Source organism: Myxocyprinus asiaticus, chromosome 41, assembly GCF_019703515.2.
Source record: "Myxocyprinus asiaticus isolate MX2 ecotype Aquarium Trade chromosome 41, UBuf_Myxa_2, whole genome shotgun sequence".
NCBI lineage: Eukaryota > Metazoa > Chordata > Actinopteri > Cypriniformes > Catostomidae > Myxocyprinus > Myxocyprinus asiaticus.
The window spans coordinates 39,051,319-39,070,529 of NC_059384.1; the positions used below are offsets into that span (position 1 = coordinate 39,051,319).

Below are 19,211 nucleotides of genomic sequence, written 5' to 3' on the forward strand. Positions count from 1 at the left end.
GGCATTCCTACATTATTGGTGGACCGCATGTTTGGCCATGTCTTTTGAAAATATGATCATGATGAAGCATTTTGCTAGTAAAACTACAATTTATTTCTAATTTGATAAGTAATCCGTTTTCTTGTCCCTAAAAATGCACATTTCTGCTGGGGAGAGTGTTTTTATATGAACTGCAGCAGTGCTCATTGCATCATATCATTAATAAGATGAACAGACAATCAATGTACGAATCAAACTCACTCCCGACAGTTTCTTTTCCACGCATTATTTTTTATTATATCCATGTATGCGATATTATGATTACAGACGAATCTTATAGAACAGTGAAATCGCTCACAGAATCCTATCTGTCTTGCCTGTACTTGACTCCATTATCTCAAAGGAGATGGATGACATGATCTCCACTGACAGTTTACGTTCCTATTGGTTGTCACTCTCGAAAGTCACTGCTCGTTTGCATAAAGTAAAACTTTTCTCAACTTTATCGTGCCACTCGCTGTCGCCGGAAGTTGTCAACTCTCATTGACAATGAATGAGATGAGGTTGCTTTGTCGCTGCATTTGTGTACAGGGCTTAAAGGGATAGTTCACCCAAAAATGAAAATTCTCTCATTTACTCACCCTCTTGCCATCCCAAATGTATACAGTTGAAGTCAGAAGTTTACATACACCTTAGCCAAATATATTTAAACTCAGTTTTTCACAAGTCCTGACATTTAATCGTAGAAATCTTAAGTCAGTTAGGATTAGTGCCCGACTGATATATCGGTGTGTGTGTGTGTGTGTGTGTGTGTGTGTATGTGTGTGTATATATATATATATATATATATATATATATATGCGCCGATATGAAAACTTTTTTTCAGAACATATAATGCAGAAAACATTGCTTTAGAATTGGTGTCATAGCGTAGTTTGTCCAGCAGAGCACGCTCCGACTCCATTGTTTACAGAGCTGAACTGATGATGGCTCTGCAGACAGGGCGGAGTTCAGTGGTGTCATCACGGTAAGTTGTTAACTAGTCTGTTAAATACATACTGGAAACTTAAACAATGACCCCATCATTTTCGCTTTTCAGTATAACTTTAACCTTGTCCCTGACAAGCATGTCACTCATGTCTGTTTGCTGTTAGCCAGCTATAGTTTGTCAGTGCAGTCAGTAATGTAGCAAATTGAAAGATAAACATCAGAGCGTCTTTTTGCAGCTCAGCAGACAATGGTACAGTTGTGGATTTTGTCTGTTGAGTGTTGATTTCACACTATGTTATTACCTAGTTGGTGTGAGACAATGCTGGAAAGTAAAATAAACAACGTCCGTCTTTTACTCTACGTGACAACGAGCTTATAGCTAACTAGCTAATCCCACAGCTACTTTTGTTGTCAGCTGAGTGGAAGCTAATGAGTAAACATGTATTCACCAAACTGTTTTGTTCAGGATTCACAGTTTGGTTCCCCCTTCAACCGAACAATACCAGTCGTGTCATTTATAAAATGTAATATTTAAAAGTCTGGTTTTCCACCGTTGAAAGTTTCCCCTGAACTTGCATAGCAGAATACAGTGTAACACCGCTGGCACTGTTATTCTCTTGTCTCGGCAGTATTAATATAGTCAGCATTTGACTGACACTAAACAGTAATGCTGATGTTTATTTTGATATTTATTTTATTTTTATTTATTCTTTATTTTAATTGTCAGCATTTGACTGATATTAAACATACAGTACTGATGTTTTAGCCATTTATTTTATTTGTATTCTTTTTTTAATAGTCAGCATTTGACTGATACTAAATGTACAGTACTGATGTTTATTAAGCTATTTATTGTATTTTTATTTATTCTTTATTTTCTCAGTGTTCATTTCTAGAATTTGTTGACAATGTATAATAATAATGTCAAATATTCTTTGATAAAAATATTTAAGAAAGCAGCCTTCTGAATTCCAATTGAGGTCAGGGCTTTGTGATGGCCACTCCAATATTTTGACTTTGTTGTCCTTAAGCCACTTTGGAGGTATGCTTGTGGTCATTGTGCTTTTGGAAGACCCATTTGCAACTGAGCTTTAACTTCCTGGCTGATGTCTTGAGATGTTGCTTCAATATATACACATAATTTTCCTTCCTCATGATGCCATCAATTTTGTGAAGTGCACCAGTCTCTCCTGCAGCAAAGCACCCCCACAACATGATGCTGCCACCCCCATGCTTCACGGTTTGGGTGGTGTTCTTCGGCTTTTTTTTTTTTTTTTTTTTTTTAAAGTACCCTTTTACCTCCAAATATAACAATGGTCATTATGGCCAAACAGTTACATTTTTTGTTTCATCAGACCAGAGGACATTTCTCCAAAAAGTAAGATCTTTGTCCCTATGTGCACTTGCAAACTTCCTTGCTGAGCAGCCTTTCAGGTTATGTCGATATAGGACTCATTGTACTGTGGTTAAAGATACTTGTCAACCTGTTTCCTCCAGCATCTTCACACGGTCCTTTGCTGTTGTTCTGGGATTGATTTGCACTTTTCGCACCAAACTACACTCCTCTCAAGGAGACAGAATCTCCTTCCTTATCGGTATGATGGCTGCGTGGTCCCATGGTGTTTATACTTGCGTACTATTGTTTGTACAGATGAACGTGGTACCTTCAGCCGTTTGGAAATTGCTCCCAAGGATTAACCAGACTTGTGGAGGTCGACAATTTTTCTGAGGTCTTGGCTGATTTCTTTTGATTTTCCCATGATGTCAAGCAAAGAGGCAATGAGTTTGAAGGTAGACATTAAAATACATCCACAGGTTCACCTGCAATTCACTCTAATTAGCCTATCAGAAGCTAATTGCCTAAAGGCTTGACAGAATTTTTCAAGCTGTTTAAAGGCACAGTTAACTTAGTGTATGTAAAGTTCTGACCCACTAGAATTGTGATATAGTCAATTAAAAGTGAAACAGTCTGTCTGTAAACAATTGTTGGAAAAATTACTTATGTCATTCACAAAGTAGATGTCCTAAACGACTTGCCAAAACTATAGTTTGCTAATATGAAATCTATGGAGTGGTTCAAAAATGACTTTTAATGACTTCAACTTAAGTGAATGTAAACTTCTGACTTCAGCTGTATGACTTTTTTTCTTCAACAGAACACATTTGAAGAAAAAAAGAAAAATATTTCAGCTCAGTAGGTCCTTATAATGCATGTGGTTGGTAACATTATTTTTGATGCTCCAAAAAGCACAGATAATCAGCATAAACATCATCCCATATGTTTCCAGTGATTAAATGAATGTCTTATAAAGCGACACAATCACTTTTGGTGTGAAAAAGATCAACATTTAAAAAATTTTTTAACTATAAATAATCATTTCCTTTAAGCAGCAGTATGCACATTCACGAGAGGGCTGAGGTCACGTGGTCTCTCGTGTGATGTATTGCTGTTGGCATGTTCACGTGAGAAGTGCGCAACACACCCGGAAGAGCAGCGCTGTTTGCAACTGAGTAGGAGGAATGCTGTACAGACCAAACGCCATAAACAAATTGAAGCAAATTTAAACAAAGATGTCAGAAGATTTTGATTTAAGAGGAGAAGAGGTGATACAAGTTTTTGCACAGCTATATTTATTTAAACCTGAGTACTCTAACCAGGAGCACAGGGAGATGGTGGAGGAGGCTTGACCAACAGCAGTACAACAACAAGCCTCAGGAGACGTGGTGGTGCACATGTAGAAAATGCCAGGCAATGCCAACAGAGTTAGAGAGCGTCGGCTGCAATGAATGGAACATGCCATGCAGTTGCTGGAAAGACAGTGTGACCTCAGCCCTCTCATGAACGCGCATACTGCTGCTTACCAGACGCGATGATTTATAGGTAAATAGTACTTAAATATTGATCTTTTTCCGCACCAAAAGTGATCTTATTGCTTTAAAAGACATTCATTTAACCACTGGAGTCGTATGGATGACATTAATGCTGATTGTCTGTGCTTTTTGGAGCATAAAAAATCATGTTACCATCCACTTGCATAATGAGGACCTACTGAGCTGAGATATTTTTTTTATTTTTCTTCAAAAGTGTTCTGCTAAAGACAGGAAGTCATATACATCGGGGATGGCATGAGGGTGAGTAAATGGGTGGTTTTCATTTATGGGTGACCTATAAATATGGGTGAACTATCCATTTAATGCAGCATTTCATTTACACTGAACCAAAGACCAAAACATGAACTTATCTGAAACTTTAACACCTTTCTTTTACTGTCTTGTAAGCTGTGCTATTTCCTGCAGGAAATGCACATCTAGCTTATCTGTGTTTTTTCTTTTGTTCAGGTTTAAAGACAGCAGAATGGATGACATTTGGCTGGTGGATGTGAGTGTCCCTTTGAATAAACACACAGTGAATGGGGATGTTCTTGTAATGTTAGTCATGTATGCAGGACGTGTTAAGCCATTTGTTGGAGTGAATACATGTTCTTCATGTTTGAGCTGAGGTTTATGTGTTGTGTTGTAGTTTTATGCACCATGGTGCGGTTACTGCAAGAAACTCGAGCCGGTGTGGCAAGAGGTCGGAGCGGAACTGACGCGCTCGGGGTTGCCAGTTCGAGTGGGCAAAATGGATGCCACTGCATATTCAGGTGAGATTGTGACTGAGAAATTAAGAGCAAAACTTTTGTCATTTTATGAAATTAGAATCTCATAGACGAGGACTCTTCTAATCAGAGTTGGGAAGTAGTTAACTAAAGGTAGTGACACTTCTAACTACATTTCTCATAATTCAATTTAACTTTTGACCAATAGGTTACTAAGTTTATATGGTGTGGTCATTGTGTGGCGACAATGACAAATAAAAGTTTCATTTCAGTACGCCAAAACGTTGCCGAAATACAGCCTCATTTCCTTTATGAAGTCTTACAATTTACTTAGTTTATGCGTTATTCGAGAACCATTTGGTCTATCAAAAAGCTTTTGATGACTTACGTCCTAGGACAAATAAGAAAAATTAAGTTTTCAATTATATTCAAAATGGCGGACAGGAAGTATGGCCAACCATGGCAAATTAGGTATTTATGGTACTCCGCATGACCCAAGGAAACTAACGACACAAGTGTCATGACAATAGGCCAAATGTTTCAAAATTTATAAGCATTTAATTATATCTTTAGACCACTAGGTTGCACTACATAATATCTGTCACAGTAGTAAAAATTACAAAAACATTTTTTTAAATGGTCTATTTTTATGTCATTTCTGATTTCATTTCCCTTAAATTTTTATAAACATATGTCATTTTATTTGAGGGTGCATTTAATATCTTGATATAACCAATATATACATTTTCAATCATTAAATATAGCTTCTCGACCACCTGAGAGAGAACCTGCATCAGCTCCGCTTCAAAGATTTTCTTGCGGTTTTCCTGGCCTCATTTTCAGATGCTGCGAGCAATATACAGCTCTGGAAAAAATTAAGAGACCACTACAAAATTATCAGTTTCTCTGGATTTACTATTTATAGGTATGTGTTTAAGTAAAATTAACATTTTTGTTTTATTCTGTAAAGTACTGACAACATTTCTCCCAAATTCCAAATAAAAATATTGTCATTTAGAGCAATTATTTGCAGAAAATGACAACTGGCCAAAATAACAAAAAAGATGCAGTGTTTTCAGACCTTGAATAATGTGAAGAAAACAAGTTCATATTCATTTTTAAACAACACAATACTAATGTTTTTACTTAGGAAGAGTTCAGAAATCAATATTTGGTGGAATAACCCTGATTTTCAATCACAGCTTTCATGCGTCTTGGCATGCTCACTGTCAGTCTTTCACATTGCTTTTGGGTGACTTTATGCCACTCCTGGCGCAAAAATTCAAGCAGCTCGGCTTTGTTTGATGGCTTGTTGCCATCCATCTTCCTCTTGATCACATTCCAGGGGTTTTCAATGGGGTTCAGGTCTGGAGATTGGGCTGGCCATGACAGGGTCTTGATCCGGTGGTCCTCCATCCACACCTTGATTGACCTGGCTGTGTGGCATGGATCATTGTCCTGCTGGAAAAACCAATCCTCAGAGTTGGGGAATATTGTCAGTGCAGAAGGAAGCAAGTTTTCTTTCAGGATAACTTTGTACGTGGCTTGATTCATGCTTCCTTCACAAACACGGATCTTCCCGATTCCAGCCTGAAGCACCCTCAGATCATCACCGATCCTCCACCTGGTCGTCTAATGGTTAGACGGAGACCTAAGCCACAGTTTCTGCACCTACTGTAAAATTTGGTGGAGGATCAGTGATGATCTGGGGGTGCTTCAGCAAGACTGGAATCGGGCAGATTCGTCTTTGTGAAGGACGCATAAATCAAGCCACTTACAAGGTTATCCTGGATGAAAACTTGCTTCCTTCTGCTCTGACATTGTTCCCCAACTCTGTGGATTGGTTTTTCCAGCAGGAAAATGCTCCATGCCACACAGCCAGGTCAGTCAAGGTGTGGATGGAGGACCACTGGATCAAGACCTTGTCTTGGCCAGCCCAATCTCCAGACCTGAACCAGAAATTGAAAACATAAGTATTGTGTTGTTTAAAAATAAATATGAATTTGTTTTCTTTGCATTATTTGAGGTCTGAAAACACTGCATCTTTTTTATTATTTTGATCAGTTGTCATTTTCTGCAAATAAATGCTCTAAATGACAATATTTGTATTTGGAATTTGGGAGAAATGTTGTCAGTACTTTATAGAATAAAACAAAAATGTTAATTTTGCTTTAACACATACCTATAAATAGTAAATCCAGAGAAACTGATAATTTTGCAGTGGTCTCTTAATTTTTTCCAGAGCTGTATAGTGTCTCCGTCTTCACCATAGCCACCAAACATGATCGCACCATGTACAGCGATTGTTGGGTGCAGATCGTCACTGGCAAATTCAACAAAGTTTTCATGCATTCACAATGCTTCTCTGGTGCTGTTCTCAATATATGTTTTAAGCTAACCGAACCATCAAGCATCTGCATCGGAGATGGCGTTCATGTGGAGCACTCACATATTGTGAGCCACAGCTCATCATGAGCCATGCACGTGCTACGTGTGTGTCAACAACAGAGCAGCAATCCTTCACTGAAGCACGCTGAGCATGTAGACTGTATATTTACTTATCAAAAACACATCCTTTTGCGATTCACAAAACTGTTGTATGGCTTTAAGAGACTTTGAATATGGTGCTTTTATGTTTCTTTAATGTCATATTGGAGCTTGACAGTAACGACTATGGCACACAATACCGGAGCACTGGAAAACACTCTTTATTAATGCGATAATGACCAACAGAGCGATCACTTCAATTCTGAGGATGTGGATTTTAATGTGCAACATAAATAAAGCTTTTTGTCCATGTCAGTGTTTCTGTTACCGGATTTTTAAGTAACTGTTCAAATTTTCGGCAAATATTTTTTGCCTTTTCTTCTCTTTTGGCCAAAACTAAAATAGCATTTTATGCCATTTTCAGTGAACAACATTTCGGTGCATCCCTAGTGATGTAATATTTTAGACTTTAATTCGTTAATATATTAAAATGCACTAAGAGCGATTTATATAATTTATATAGATTATTTTAAACTCATTGCTACATTTCTTAAACATTTTAGAGGAAGTTGTGCTTAAATAATGTTTGATACACAATATGGCTAAAAAAATGTACATGTGGACACTCCCTTCTAATTAACAGGTTTGGCTATTCCAGTAGTTTTTGTGAAAACAAAGATTAATGCTATTCCATACAGTGACTAATGTTGCTAATGTCTTGTGTCATGTAGGTGTGGCCTCAGAGTTTGGTGTGCGAGGATACCCCACGATTAAACTGTAAGTCTTTCACAAACATTTTACCTGTATGCCTCTTTACTGTTGCTGTTAGTTTTGTCTTCAGCTGAGTGCTGTTTGTTAATTCAGTTTTTGACAGGATGAAATCAAATAGTGGTTTTATCTGCTCTACAGGGTCTGATCAGTTTTTAGAAATCATTGAAACCGTTTTATTTTTTATTTTTTTTATAGACAATTTATAGGCCTTTACACACCAGAGGCGATGCAATAATGTGAAACGAATCTGCTATAAATGGCCCTTTCACAGTAAAAGCAAGGCAAATGATCGACCTTAACAATAGACCTTATTCACGGTAGCACCATATTTGATTTTTAATGGGAATGACAACAAGGCTGTGAGGGATAGACTTGCATCTCTTCAATGACACGCACTATATAAAGCTGTAAAAAGCTCCTAGGTCACATCTGTTTTTCCGCAACTCGTGTTGTCTGGAGTTTTTTTGTCTACTGAATGTTTTTATTTTTTATTTTTTTTTATTTTAACATTTTATTGATTAAAAAAAACAGGATTGAAGAAACAGAACATACACAAACAGAATCAAATTATATGTCCCTCCCCCTGAACATTAACCCCCCCCCCCCCCCCCCCCACTACAAACGGTCCAACACAAAATGAAAGTATACATGCATACAAATACAAATAAATGTTGACTACCACCCCTTGAGTCGCGAATTCAGGGTGTGCTGAGTGACTCCAACCAGGTCTCCTAAGCAACCAAATTGTCCCAGTTGCTAGGGAGGGTAGAGTCACATGGGGTAACCTCCTCGTGTTTGCGATTAGTGGTTCTCGCTCTTAATGGGGCGCATGATAAGTTGTGCGTGGATCACGGAGGGTAGCATGAGCCTCCACATGTGGCGTCTCCGCGGTGTCATGCACGACGAGCCACGTGATAAGATGCGCGGATTGGCGGTCTCAGAAGTGGAGGCAACTGAGACTTGTCCTCCACCACCCGGATTGAGGTGAGTAACCACGCCACCCTGAGGACCTACTAAGTAGTGGGAATTGGGCATTCCAAATTGGGAGAAAAGGGGATAAAAACTAAAAATATAAATAAAAAAAGAAAAAGAAAAAAACAGACAAGAGGAAACACTTAAGAATATATTAAAAAGTCACATGACACCATGCGAGGATCGGAAGTGTGAACTTTATTGCTCTCTCAGGTGGTCTGCGCACTTTGATAGTTTTAATACTTTTTATGACATAAACCGATGAGATTCAATGCACTCTGTTCCATAATTGTTCTAGGAGGACAATATGTCAAAGAATTCAAAATCCTTGGGCTCTGGAGACATGACGCTGACGCTCCCAAGCAGGCCGCGAGCCTGGGAGTCGATTTAGTCTTTTTGCAAAAGGAAGATGGCGTCAGCATGTCTGTCGGCTAGCCGTCAACTGGTGTCTATTCTATGTTTTTCCTGTTGTTTTCCTGCTTTGTTGTTGTCTGTTTGTACCAAGAGCTATGACCGTGAATGTCTCTTGAACATTCGAAACTCTGCTCCAGGCGTATGCTTTTGGAATCCTAAAGGACAAAAGCCGTTGCACTCTTTTATGCACAACTACCAGCGAACCTTTGCTGCATACCGGACTGTATTCTCCACTAATAGAAACGCTATATGAAACTGTGGAAGAGAGGTGGTGTTCTGGTGAGGCTGAGATCAACCAGAGTTTTCTCCAGATATTCCAACCCCTTGGCTTCGAGCGTGGTTCCTTACCAGGACAAACTTATTCACTGGGCATCCATGAACTAAGGTACTCTTTTCTTCGATGTGTTATTCCAGAACACCTGGAATTAACTGGATTAACGTATAGATGCGAATCTTTGAGACGCCATGCTTGCAGAGGAGTAAACCCCTCCAACCTTGAACATTGAATTTTGTCTCACTGAGGAGCCCATAAATCAATGCTTCTTTTTTCAGTAACTGACATAAAATTAAAGATGGCCTTAATAAATGTCAGGTCCATTTCAAATAAGACATTTTTATTGAATTATTTTATTTCATCTCGGGAACTTGACTGTGGAATATTTTTATCAAGTTAAATATAAATTAATCAAGTATAATCAATGTAAATATAGCCATTTTTGTCTACAATTATTTCTAAAGGTCAGGCATGGACTTTACTGTGTGTTTGGGTGTGTTTAGTGGCCTGTGGGAATGAGGCCCCTGAAAATGGAATGTGTAATCACATATGGTACTCATATATGGTAAACTTGAGTCTCATGTTTTGACACTAGAGAAAATATAGGATAAGGCCCCGTAAAGAGGTTCCCGATGGGGAGGGTCCTCTCTCATAGTTTAATGTTTTCTAAGCAGACTAAAGACACAGAACAAAATGTATGGGGTGTATTGGTCACGCCCTAGGTGAATATGTGTATATAGGCCTGTTTGAATACAGAAAGTCAGTTGTGCTGGGAGCAACTCGGCTTTGCTATCTCTGATAATAAAGTCTATCTTCTGGCATCAAAACCCTAAGACTTCAAGAGTGATGTTTCACAGAGGTGGCGGAAGCCACAACAAGACCTGGCTAAATCTTAACATTATTCAAGAACCAATTTAAATGCTGTTTGTTAATGGCAGAAAACTATTCTAGTTTTGAATTGCAGCTGTTCAATATAGACTTGGGTTTCCCTGTCACCTGTGCACTCATATATCGTCCCTCGAATTACAACAAACTTTTTATTCAAGAATTTTCTGAGTTTCTAGCTGTTGTTGTACCTCAATCTGATTGTCTGTTAATTTTGGGTGATTTTAACATTCATGTGTGCTGTCCAAACAAGCCTATGGTAATAGAGTTCTTACATTTAATTGACTCTTTTAACTTAACTCAGTCTGTTTTAAATTCCACCCTCAAGCAAATTAATATGCATGATTTGGTTTTGTCTCTGAGTGTCCCTGTTTTTAATGTGGACATGATTTTTGTCTCTCTGATCATAAGCCAGTTGTCTTTTCCTCTTCCGAATTGTCTAACTAATTCAAAGCCGTTAGGCAAACGTGTTCGTTCCATAAATCCCTCAATAAGTAGCAAATTCTCTGAGGCATATAAAAATTCCCCTCTGATTAATACAATCGAGTTTATTATTAAATCAATATTATTAAAACTAATTCTAGTAAGCCTCAAGCATTATTTAGCACAATAAATACTTGCTAAATCCTGTTATTAGTACTTTTCCAGATATTACTACTGAAGCTTGTGAACTTTCTCTTTTTTTATTTATTTATTTTTTATAAAATTGCTGCTGTTAGAGCTAGCATCTCATCTTCCGACCATAACCAAGACCCCTCGAATCTCCCTCTCTCTGCTGTCTTTTTTAGTAAGTTTGAACCAGTCTCAATATCCCATTTAATGGATTTAGTTTTGCATATGAAGCCTGCACAATGTTCTTTTAGATGTTGTTCCTCCTCGCCTCCTCAGCCAGGTTCTAGATGTAGTTGGCTTGAGTTTATTGTCAATAGTGAATTGCAGTCTGGCAGAGGGTACTGTCCCATCTTGCTTTAAGCAAGCCCAACTTTGACCCAACAGCATTAATAAACTATCGACCTATATCAAAACTGCCTTTTCTAACAAAATTTTTAGAGAATGTTGTTTACCATCAACTCTCTCATTTTTTTTTTTTTTAAATGAAAAACATTTTTGACAAATTTCAGTCGGGGTTTAGAGCACAACACAGCACAGAGTCTGCATTCTTATAAGTATTTAATGACCTGTTGCTGGCTGTTGATTCAGGTAGTCATGCAATCTTAGTTCTCCTTGATCTCAGTGCCACGTTCGACACCATAGATCACAAAATCCTTTTGAGGCGCTTAAGACAGTGGGCAGGGATTCAGGGGAATGCTCTTAAATGTTTCTCTTTTCTTAAAGATAGGACATTTTCTGTTGAACTTGAGGACTTCTCATCCTCCCCGGCTCCCATTACCTGTGGGGTTCCTCAAGGCTCAATCTTGGGCCCAGTCTTATTTTCTTTATACATGCTGCTTTTGGCCCAAATCTGTCAAAAGCATAATATTTCCTGTCACTGTTATGCTGACGATACCCAGGTTTATCTTCCTTTAAAAACTGGGGACAACTCTGCGTTAGATTCCCTTATCTGCTGTATAAATGATATCAAAAAGTGGATGGCAATGAATTTTCTTCACCTAAATGAATCAAATTGAAGTGGTGGTGTTTGGTCCACCTGGCTCTACCAAACACATAATTAATGATTTAGGCTCATTTACTTTTAAATTACACGACCAAGTTAAGAGTCTTGGAGTAATTTTTGACCCTGATTTAAAGCTTGATAATTACATCAATTCTGTGGTCAGAGATGGTTTCTTTCAATTAAGGAACATAACGAAATTGAAACCCTGTTTATCTTTTAAGGACATGGAAGTTGTTATACATGCTTTTATTTCTTCAAGATTAGATTACTTCAATTCATTGCTCTGTGGCGTTTCTCATGCTTCACTGTCACGTCTGCAGTTAGTCCAGAATGCTGCTGTCAGATTTCTGACTGGGACAAAAAAACACAACAACATATCTCTGGTGTTTGCATCTCTTCATTGGCTTCCAGTCAAATTTATTATTCAGTTTAAGATTTTATTATTTTTAAGGGATTACATGGCATGGCTCCTCCCTATATTACGGATCTCCTTCAGCATCACATGCCTTATAGACTATTAAGGTCTTCGCAGAGTTTACTTTTAACGAACCCCAAGTCCCATCTTAAGTCAAAGGGAGATTGGGCCTTTTCAGTGGCAGCTCCACGGCTTTTGGATAGCCTTCCACTACATATCAGGTCCTGTACATCAGTCGATGTTTTTAAATCTTATTTGAAGGCTCACCTTTTTTTCATTGCTATTAACTGTGCTTAATGTGGGTTGCTTATTTTATTATGTGTTATTGTATTTTCTACATTCTGTATGTATATGATCCGTTTATCCTATAATGTGAAGCACTTTGGTCAACATGTGGTGTTTTTAAATGTGCTATAGAAATAAAATTGATTGATTGATAGTCAGAGAGATCCGGAAAATGCAGCGAGAGAAGCGGAACATGTCTGCAATGCTGACGAAGGTCGTTGCTGACTTGGAGGATCTTGCTGTGATACGTCAATCGATCACTGCCATGGAGGCAAAGTTCACTGATGTGGTTACAAGAGTGGGGGATGTCGAGAATCGGATCGCTTACCTGTAGTCATTGGAGAGGGAGTTATCTACTAATATGCTAGTGACCAAGGTGGATTTGGAGCATGTCTGGGAGAAGTTGGAGGACATGGAGAACTGTAGCCGACAGAATAATGTCTGTATCGTTGGAATCCCAGAGGGACAGGATACGGTGAAATTCCTGGATGGGCTCTTTCCGAATCTGCTCGACATAGCAGGCCATAAGCTGGAAATCGAGTGAGCTCACAGGGTTCCTGCTCATCGATCCGCAGAGGAAGACAGGCCCAGATCAATTATGGCCAAATTTCTGAGATCATCCGATAAAGATCTTGTTATGTGAGGCGAGGTGTAAAGGAAGGCTTTCTTGGAAGAACCATAGCATTTTCTTGTTCCCAGACTTTGCAAATTTGACAAGAGAAGGGTGATCAATTCAAAGAATGCAAGAAACATTTACACCAACAGTAGATCGCTTTTGCACTGATATTCCCGGCCAAATTGAGAATAGATGCTAAGGATGGCCGTAAAACATTCACATGCCAACAGCAAGCGATGTTCTTCATAAAGTCAATGGAGTGAGTGGGTCATCTTGTTGTACTCGCGTTGCAGCTGAGTGGCACTAAAAAGTGTTAATCGGAAAAGAATATATAAAACAAATAAAATCATACATTTAAAACTACAAATCTCCCTCCACTGCCCCTCCCTGAGAACCATCTAACAAGGTTAAATAATTGTTCCATTTTTTTTATTAAATAAATCCATGTTACCTAGCCGTCTATATGACATTCCTTCAAATGCCGCTACCCTGCGCATCTTTGTGTGCCACTCTTGAAATGAGGGCGCTCCAGCTGACTTCCATCCCCTAAGAATGATCTCTCTGCCAATCATAACACTGGCTAGGACCCAATTTTTTATGTATTTATCCCCTATATTAATGACTGCCCCATCAACTAAAATACAGAGTCTGGGGCAAAATGAAATTTGAGTGCCCAACATGTCACACATACAACTCTGAACCCTCAACCAAAATTCTTGGATCTTAACACACCACCAAAAAAACATGGGTTGTATCCCCATCTTCTGATTGGCATTGCCAGCGGCTGGGCATGTCTTTAAGAGCAAGCCTGTACAACCTAGTGGGGGTCCAATAGAATCTATGTAAAATCTTAAATTGCAAAAGGCATACCCTTGCATCTCTAGATGTAGACTTGATGTTTTTTAGAATCTTAGCCCACACTATACCAAGTTTAAATCTTTCTCCCATAATCTCTTGAGAGAAGTTGAAGCTGGGAGTAATACACTGATGCCTCATGACCTTTTCCAAAAACAGTAATCACCACTCCCAAAATATCTGCCGCTTTAGGGGGGGTGTATGCTACTCCCAAAAATAGTACAGAGCAGGTTGCGCAGCTGTAAATACCTAAAGACATGGGAATTCCAAAATGTTGAACCATATTTTCAAAAGACCTCAGCACTCCACTCTCCTATAGGTCACCAAGCGTTTTAACCTCCCTCACAATCCACTCTGTCCAGCAGAAAGGGGACTTATTAATACATAATTTTAGGTTCAGCCATATGCTCGAAGCAACATTTAAATAAATGTCTGAATTAAACACTCTGGACACTTTTGTCCATACTGAGTGCAAATGCGAGATAACTGGGTGTAACTTAACTTCTCCAGTTAGTTTGATAGAAAGGCTTTGCAATGGTGCAATAAGGGCAAGAACTTCCTTGTCAATACAAAACCAGGGAGGGGCTCTCTCAGGTGGAAGCCACCAATGAGCCAGATGTCTGAGCCCGAAAGCATGATAATAAAACTAAATCTTGGGTAGGCCTAGCCCACCTTTGTCAATCGGCCTATGTAACTTACTGGAATGTTATCTGGGACGCTTACCATTCCGAATGAAGAACTTTGCTATGCTATCAAATTGCCTGAAATAAGAGTTGGGGAAATCTAAAGGGAGAGATTGTAGCAGATAGTTGAATTTTGGAATAAAATTCATTTTAATAACATTAACTGTCCCAGTCATAGATAAATGTAATGAAACCCATCTACCAACATCGCTTGAAAACCTTTTTATCACCCAAATTTGTTGGGAATAAAATCCCCAAATACTTAATGCCATGTTTGGGCCACTGGAAGTCACCTGGCTGAAAAGCCGATACCGGGCAGTACGCTGTCAGAGCTAAAGCTTCGGATTTAGACCAATTCATTTTTATCCTGAGAATTTAGAAAAGGAATTAATAATTCTGTGGAGGCAAGACATAGATCTGTTAGGGTCGGAGACAAATAATAAAATAACATCTGCTTAAATCAAAAGCTTATGCGCCATAACTCCCGCCACCACCCCTGGAAAATCATCCTCCTTTCTTATCGTGGCTGCTAATGGTTCCAGAGGGGGGAAAGAGGGCAACCCTGCCTGGTGCCCCTATTCAGAGTCAAATAATCTGAAGTTAATCCATTTGTTTGTACCGCCACTAACGGGTGTCTATAAAGTAACTTAATCCACCCAATAAAAGTATTCCCGAACCCATACATTTCCAAAATCTTAAAAAGATAATCCCATTCTTCCATATCAAACACCTTTTCGGCGTCAAGTGAGATGGCAGCGACTGGAGTCTGATCATTCGCTACTGCCCACATGACATTAATGAAATGCCTAATGTTATCAGAAGAGTTATGGCCCCAAATAAACCCCACCTGATCAATATGTATAAGTGATGTCATAACTTAATCGGTTTGCCAAATTTTTTTTTTTACAGTATTTTAACGTCTAGCTGGATCAGGGAAATTGGACGGTAACTCTTACACTTGCTTGGATCTTTGTCCTTTTTAAGAATCAGTCTGATCCGGGCTTGTGTTATGGTTGGCGGAAGCTTTCCATTTTTTAATGATTCTGTATAAACTTCTAGCAAAAGCGGAGCCAGTTGTGGAGCATAAGATCTAAAAAATTCAGCGGCAAACCCGTCTGGCCCCTGAGCCTTGTCTGTAGGCAAGGCCTTAATTACCTCACCAAGCTCCTCCAAAGTTATCTCAGAATCAAGAGAACTTTTTTGCTCAGTCATCAGTTTAGGGAGTTCTTATGGTTCCACAAAGTTTCTAATCTCCTTATCATTAGATGAAGACATGGAACTATAGAGATCAAGATAGAATTCTTTAAAAACATTATTAATATCAATGGCCGACGTAAATATTTCAACACCAGCAGATTTCACTGAGGGAATAGAAAAAGACTATCTCTGTTTTATATATCTAGCCAAAAGTTTCCCTTAGGAGCTACGGTGTTGCCACGGAGAGTAAAAGATGAACTTTATTTATTTTCCAGCATTGTGTCTCACCAACTAGGTAACAGCGAAGCGTGAAATCGGCACTCACCACACCCAATCCACCACCGCACCGTTGTCTGCTGAGCTGCAGAAAGATGCTCTGATGTTTACCTTTCAATCTGTTACATTACTTACTGCACTGATAAACTATAGCTGGCTAACAGCAAACAGATGTGATAAACATGAGTGACATAGTTGTCAGGGACAGGGTTAACGTTATATTAGTTATATAAAATGATGGGGTAATTTTTTTTATTTTCTTTCCAGTATGTATTTCACAAACTAATTAGCGATTTAACGGGAAGAGGCCGCTCAAATCCGCATCGTTTAGCTCCACCTTGTCTGCAGAGCCACCGTCAGTTCAGACTCAGCTCTGTAAACATGGAGTCGGAGCGCTCTGCTGGACAAACTATGTAATGACACCAATTCTATAGCATTGTTTAATATCGGTTAGGCACTAATATACAGTTGTGCTCAAAAGTTTGCATACCCTTGGAGAACTGGTAATATACGTACCATTTTTAAAGAAAACATGAGTGAGCAGGCAAAACACATTTCTTTTATTTCTTATGGGATTCATATTCAACTGTAGGCTATAACAGAATGGCACAATCATAAAACAAAACATGTCAACAAAGAAAAAAATGAAAGTGTGCATACCCTTAGTTCTTAAATTAAATTAATTAATACTGTGTATTGCCCCCTTTAGCATCAATGACAGCGTGCAGTCTTTTGTAATAGTTGTCTATGAGGCCCCAAATTCTTGCAGGTGATATAGCTGCCCATTCGTCTTGGCAAAATGCCTCCAGGTCATGCAAAGTCTTTGGTCGTCTTGCATGAACCGCACGTTTGAGATCTCCCCAGAGTGGCTCGATGATATTAAGGTCAGGAGACTGTGATGGCCACTCCAGAACCTTCACCTGCTGTAACCACTGGAGGGTCAACTTGGCTTTGTGCTTAGAGTCGTTGTTGTGCTGGAAAGTCCAAGAGCGTCCCATGCGCAGCTTTCATGCAGAAGAATGCAAATTGTCTGCCAGTATTTTCTGATAACATGCTGCATTCATCGTGCCATCAATTTTCACAAGATTCCCCGTTCCTTTAGAGCTCACACCCCCCAAAACATCAGTGAGCCACCACCATGCTTCACAGTGGGGATGGTAATCTTTTCACTATAGGCCTTGTTGACTCCTCTCCAAACATAGCGCTTATGGTTGTGACCATAAAGCTCTATTTTGGTCTCGTCACTCCAAATTACAGTGTGCCAGAAGCTGTGAGGCGTGTCAAGGTGTTGTCATTTGTGGCATTGGCACAGTAAAGGCTTCTTTCTGGCAACTTGACCATGCAGCTCATTTTTGTTCAAGTATCGTCGTATTGTGCTCCTTGAAACAACCACACCATCTTTTTCCAGAGCAGCCTGTATTTCTCCTGAGGTTACCTGTGGGTTTTTCTTTGTATCCTGAACAGTTCTTCTGGCAGTTGTGGCTGAAATCTTTCTTGGTCTACCTGACCTTGGCTTGGTATCAAGAGATCCCCGAATTTTCCACTTCTTAATAAGTGATTGAACAGTACTGACTGGCATTTTCAAGGCTTTGGATATCTTTTTAAATCCAAATGCTCATGTTTTCTTTAAAAATGGTACATATATTACCAATTCTCCAAGGGTATGCAAACTTTTTAGCACAACTGTGTGTGTGTGTATGTATGTATGTGTGTGTGTGTGTGTATATATATATATATATATATATATATATATATATATATATGTATATATATATGTATGTATATATATATATATGTGTGTATATATATATATATATATATATATATATATATATATATATATATGTATATATATATATGTATATATATGTATGTATATATATATATATATATATGTATGTATATATATATATGTATATGTGTGTGTGTATATATATGTATGAGATACGAGATCAAGCTTAGGACAGTTGAGGGACTTGCAAAACTATTACACAAGGTGCAAACATATATTGATGCTCAAGAAGACAACACACTACTATATGCATACTAAATTACTTTATGTAATTATCTGTAATGTAGATTCTGAAGAGCATTACTTACTAAAAACAAATCTTTTATCTCTTATATTTATATACATTTTGAAAGGGGTGTGAACATTTATGAGACAAAAGGGAATACTAACTTATCTTCTCAGCTGTATACTGTTTATTAAATCTCAGATTAATGGGTTATCAGCTGTCTTCCTTTTCTTCTGCTTTCTATCTTGTTTCTGAACAGCAATCTAAATCGAGCAATTCTGTGATTTGGTGACTGAAAACAGCCATTTGGCTCCTTAATGTTTCAGTTTAGGAAACAATGGCTCCTAAGTAATTTTTTTAGTCTGGAGCCCAGAACTATATGATTTCTTTTTCTCCATATGTGGCAACACCTCTAAACACACCAGGGCGTGATCTGAGACTAAAATCTTTCCAATTGAGCAATCAACAACAGATTAAATGAGGGACTTATATATAAAATCTGTTCTAGAGTAAATCTTATGGACTGATGAAAAAAATGTATAGTCCCTACCAGATGGGTTCAAAAGTCTCCAAATATCTATAAGACCAAGATTTTTACACGTCAATGTTGTCCTAGGGGGCTTGCACACTTTTGCCTCACTATGATCAAGGACCGAGTCCATCAAAAGATTAAAGTCTCCTCCCAGTATTATATCATGAGGGGTGCCAGCGTCTTGCAACATCCCTTCAAGATCTATAAAAAAGCCCTGATCTTCAATGTTAGGTGCATAAATATTAGCCAAAATAAGACTTTGTCCCTGAATTTCAACTAAAACAATAACGACTCTTCCTAATTTATCTTCACTCTGTTTGAGACATTTGAATGGTAAGTGTTTACTTA

At 38.5% G+C, this 19,211-nt stretch overlaps 1 protein-coding gene across 1 annotated transcript in view; it reads left to right on the forward strand.

Annotated features, from left to right (window-relative positions):
* Positions 1-19,211, forward strand: part of tmx3b (thioredoxin related transmembrane protein 3b) — a 209,146-nt gene that overhangs the window by 23,572 nt on the left and 166,363 nt on the right. The window contains exons 3-5 of the mRNA XM_051683054.1: positions 4,309-4,348; positions 4,490-4,613; positions 7,787-7,832. Coding sequence (XP_051539014.1) covers positions 4,309-4,348; positions 4,490-4,613; positions 7,787-7,832 — 210 coding nt within the window. The remainder of the gene's footprint in view (positions 1-4,308; positions 4,349-4,489; positions 4,614-7,786; positions 7,833-19,211) is intronic.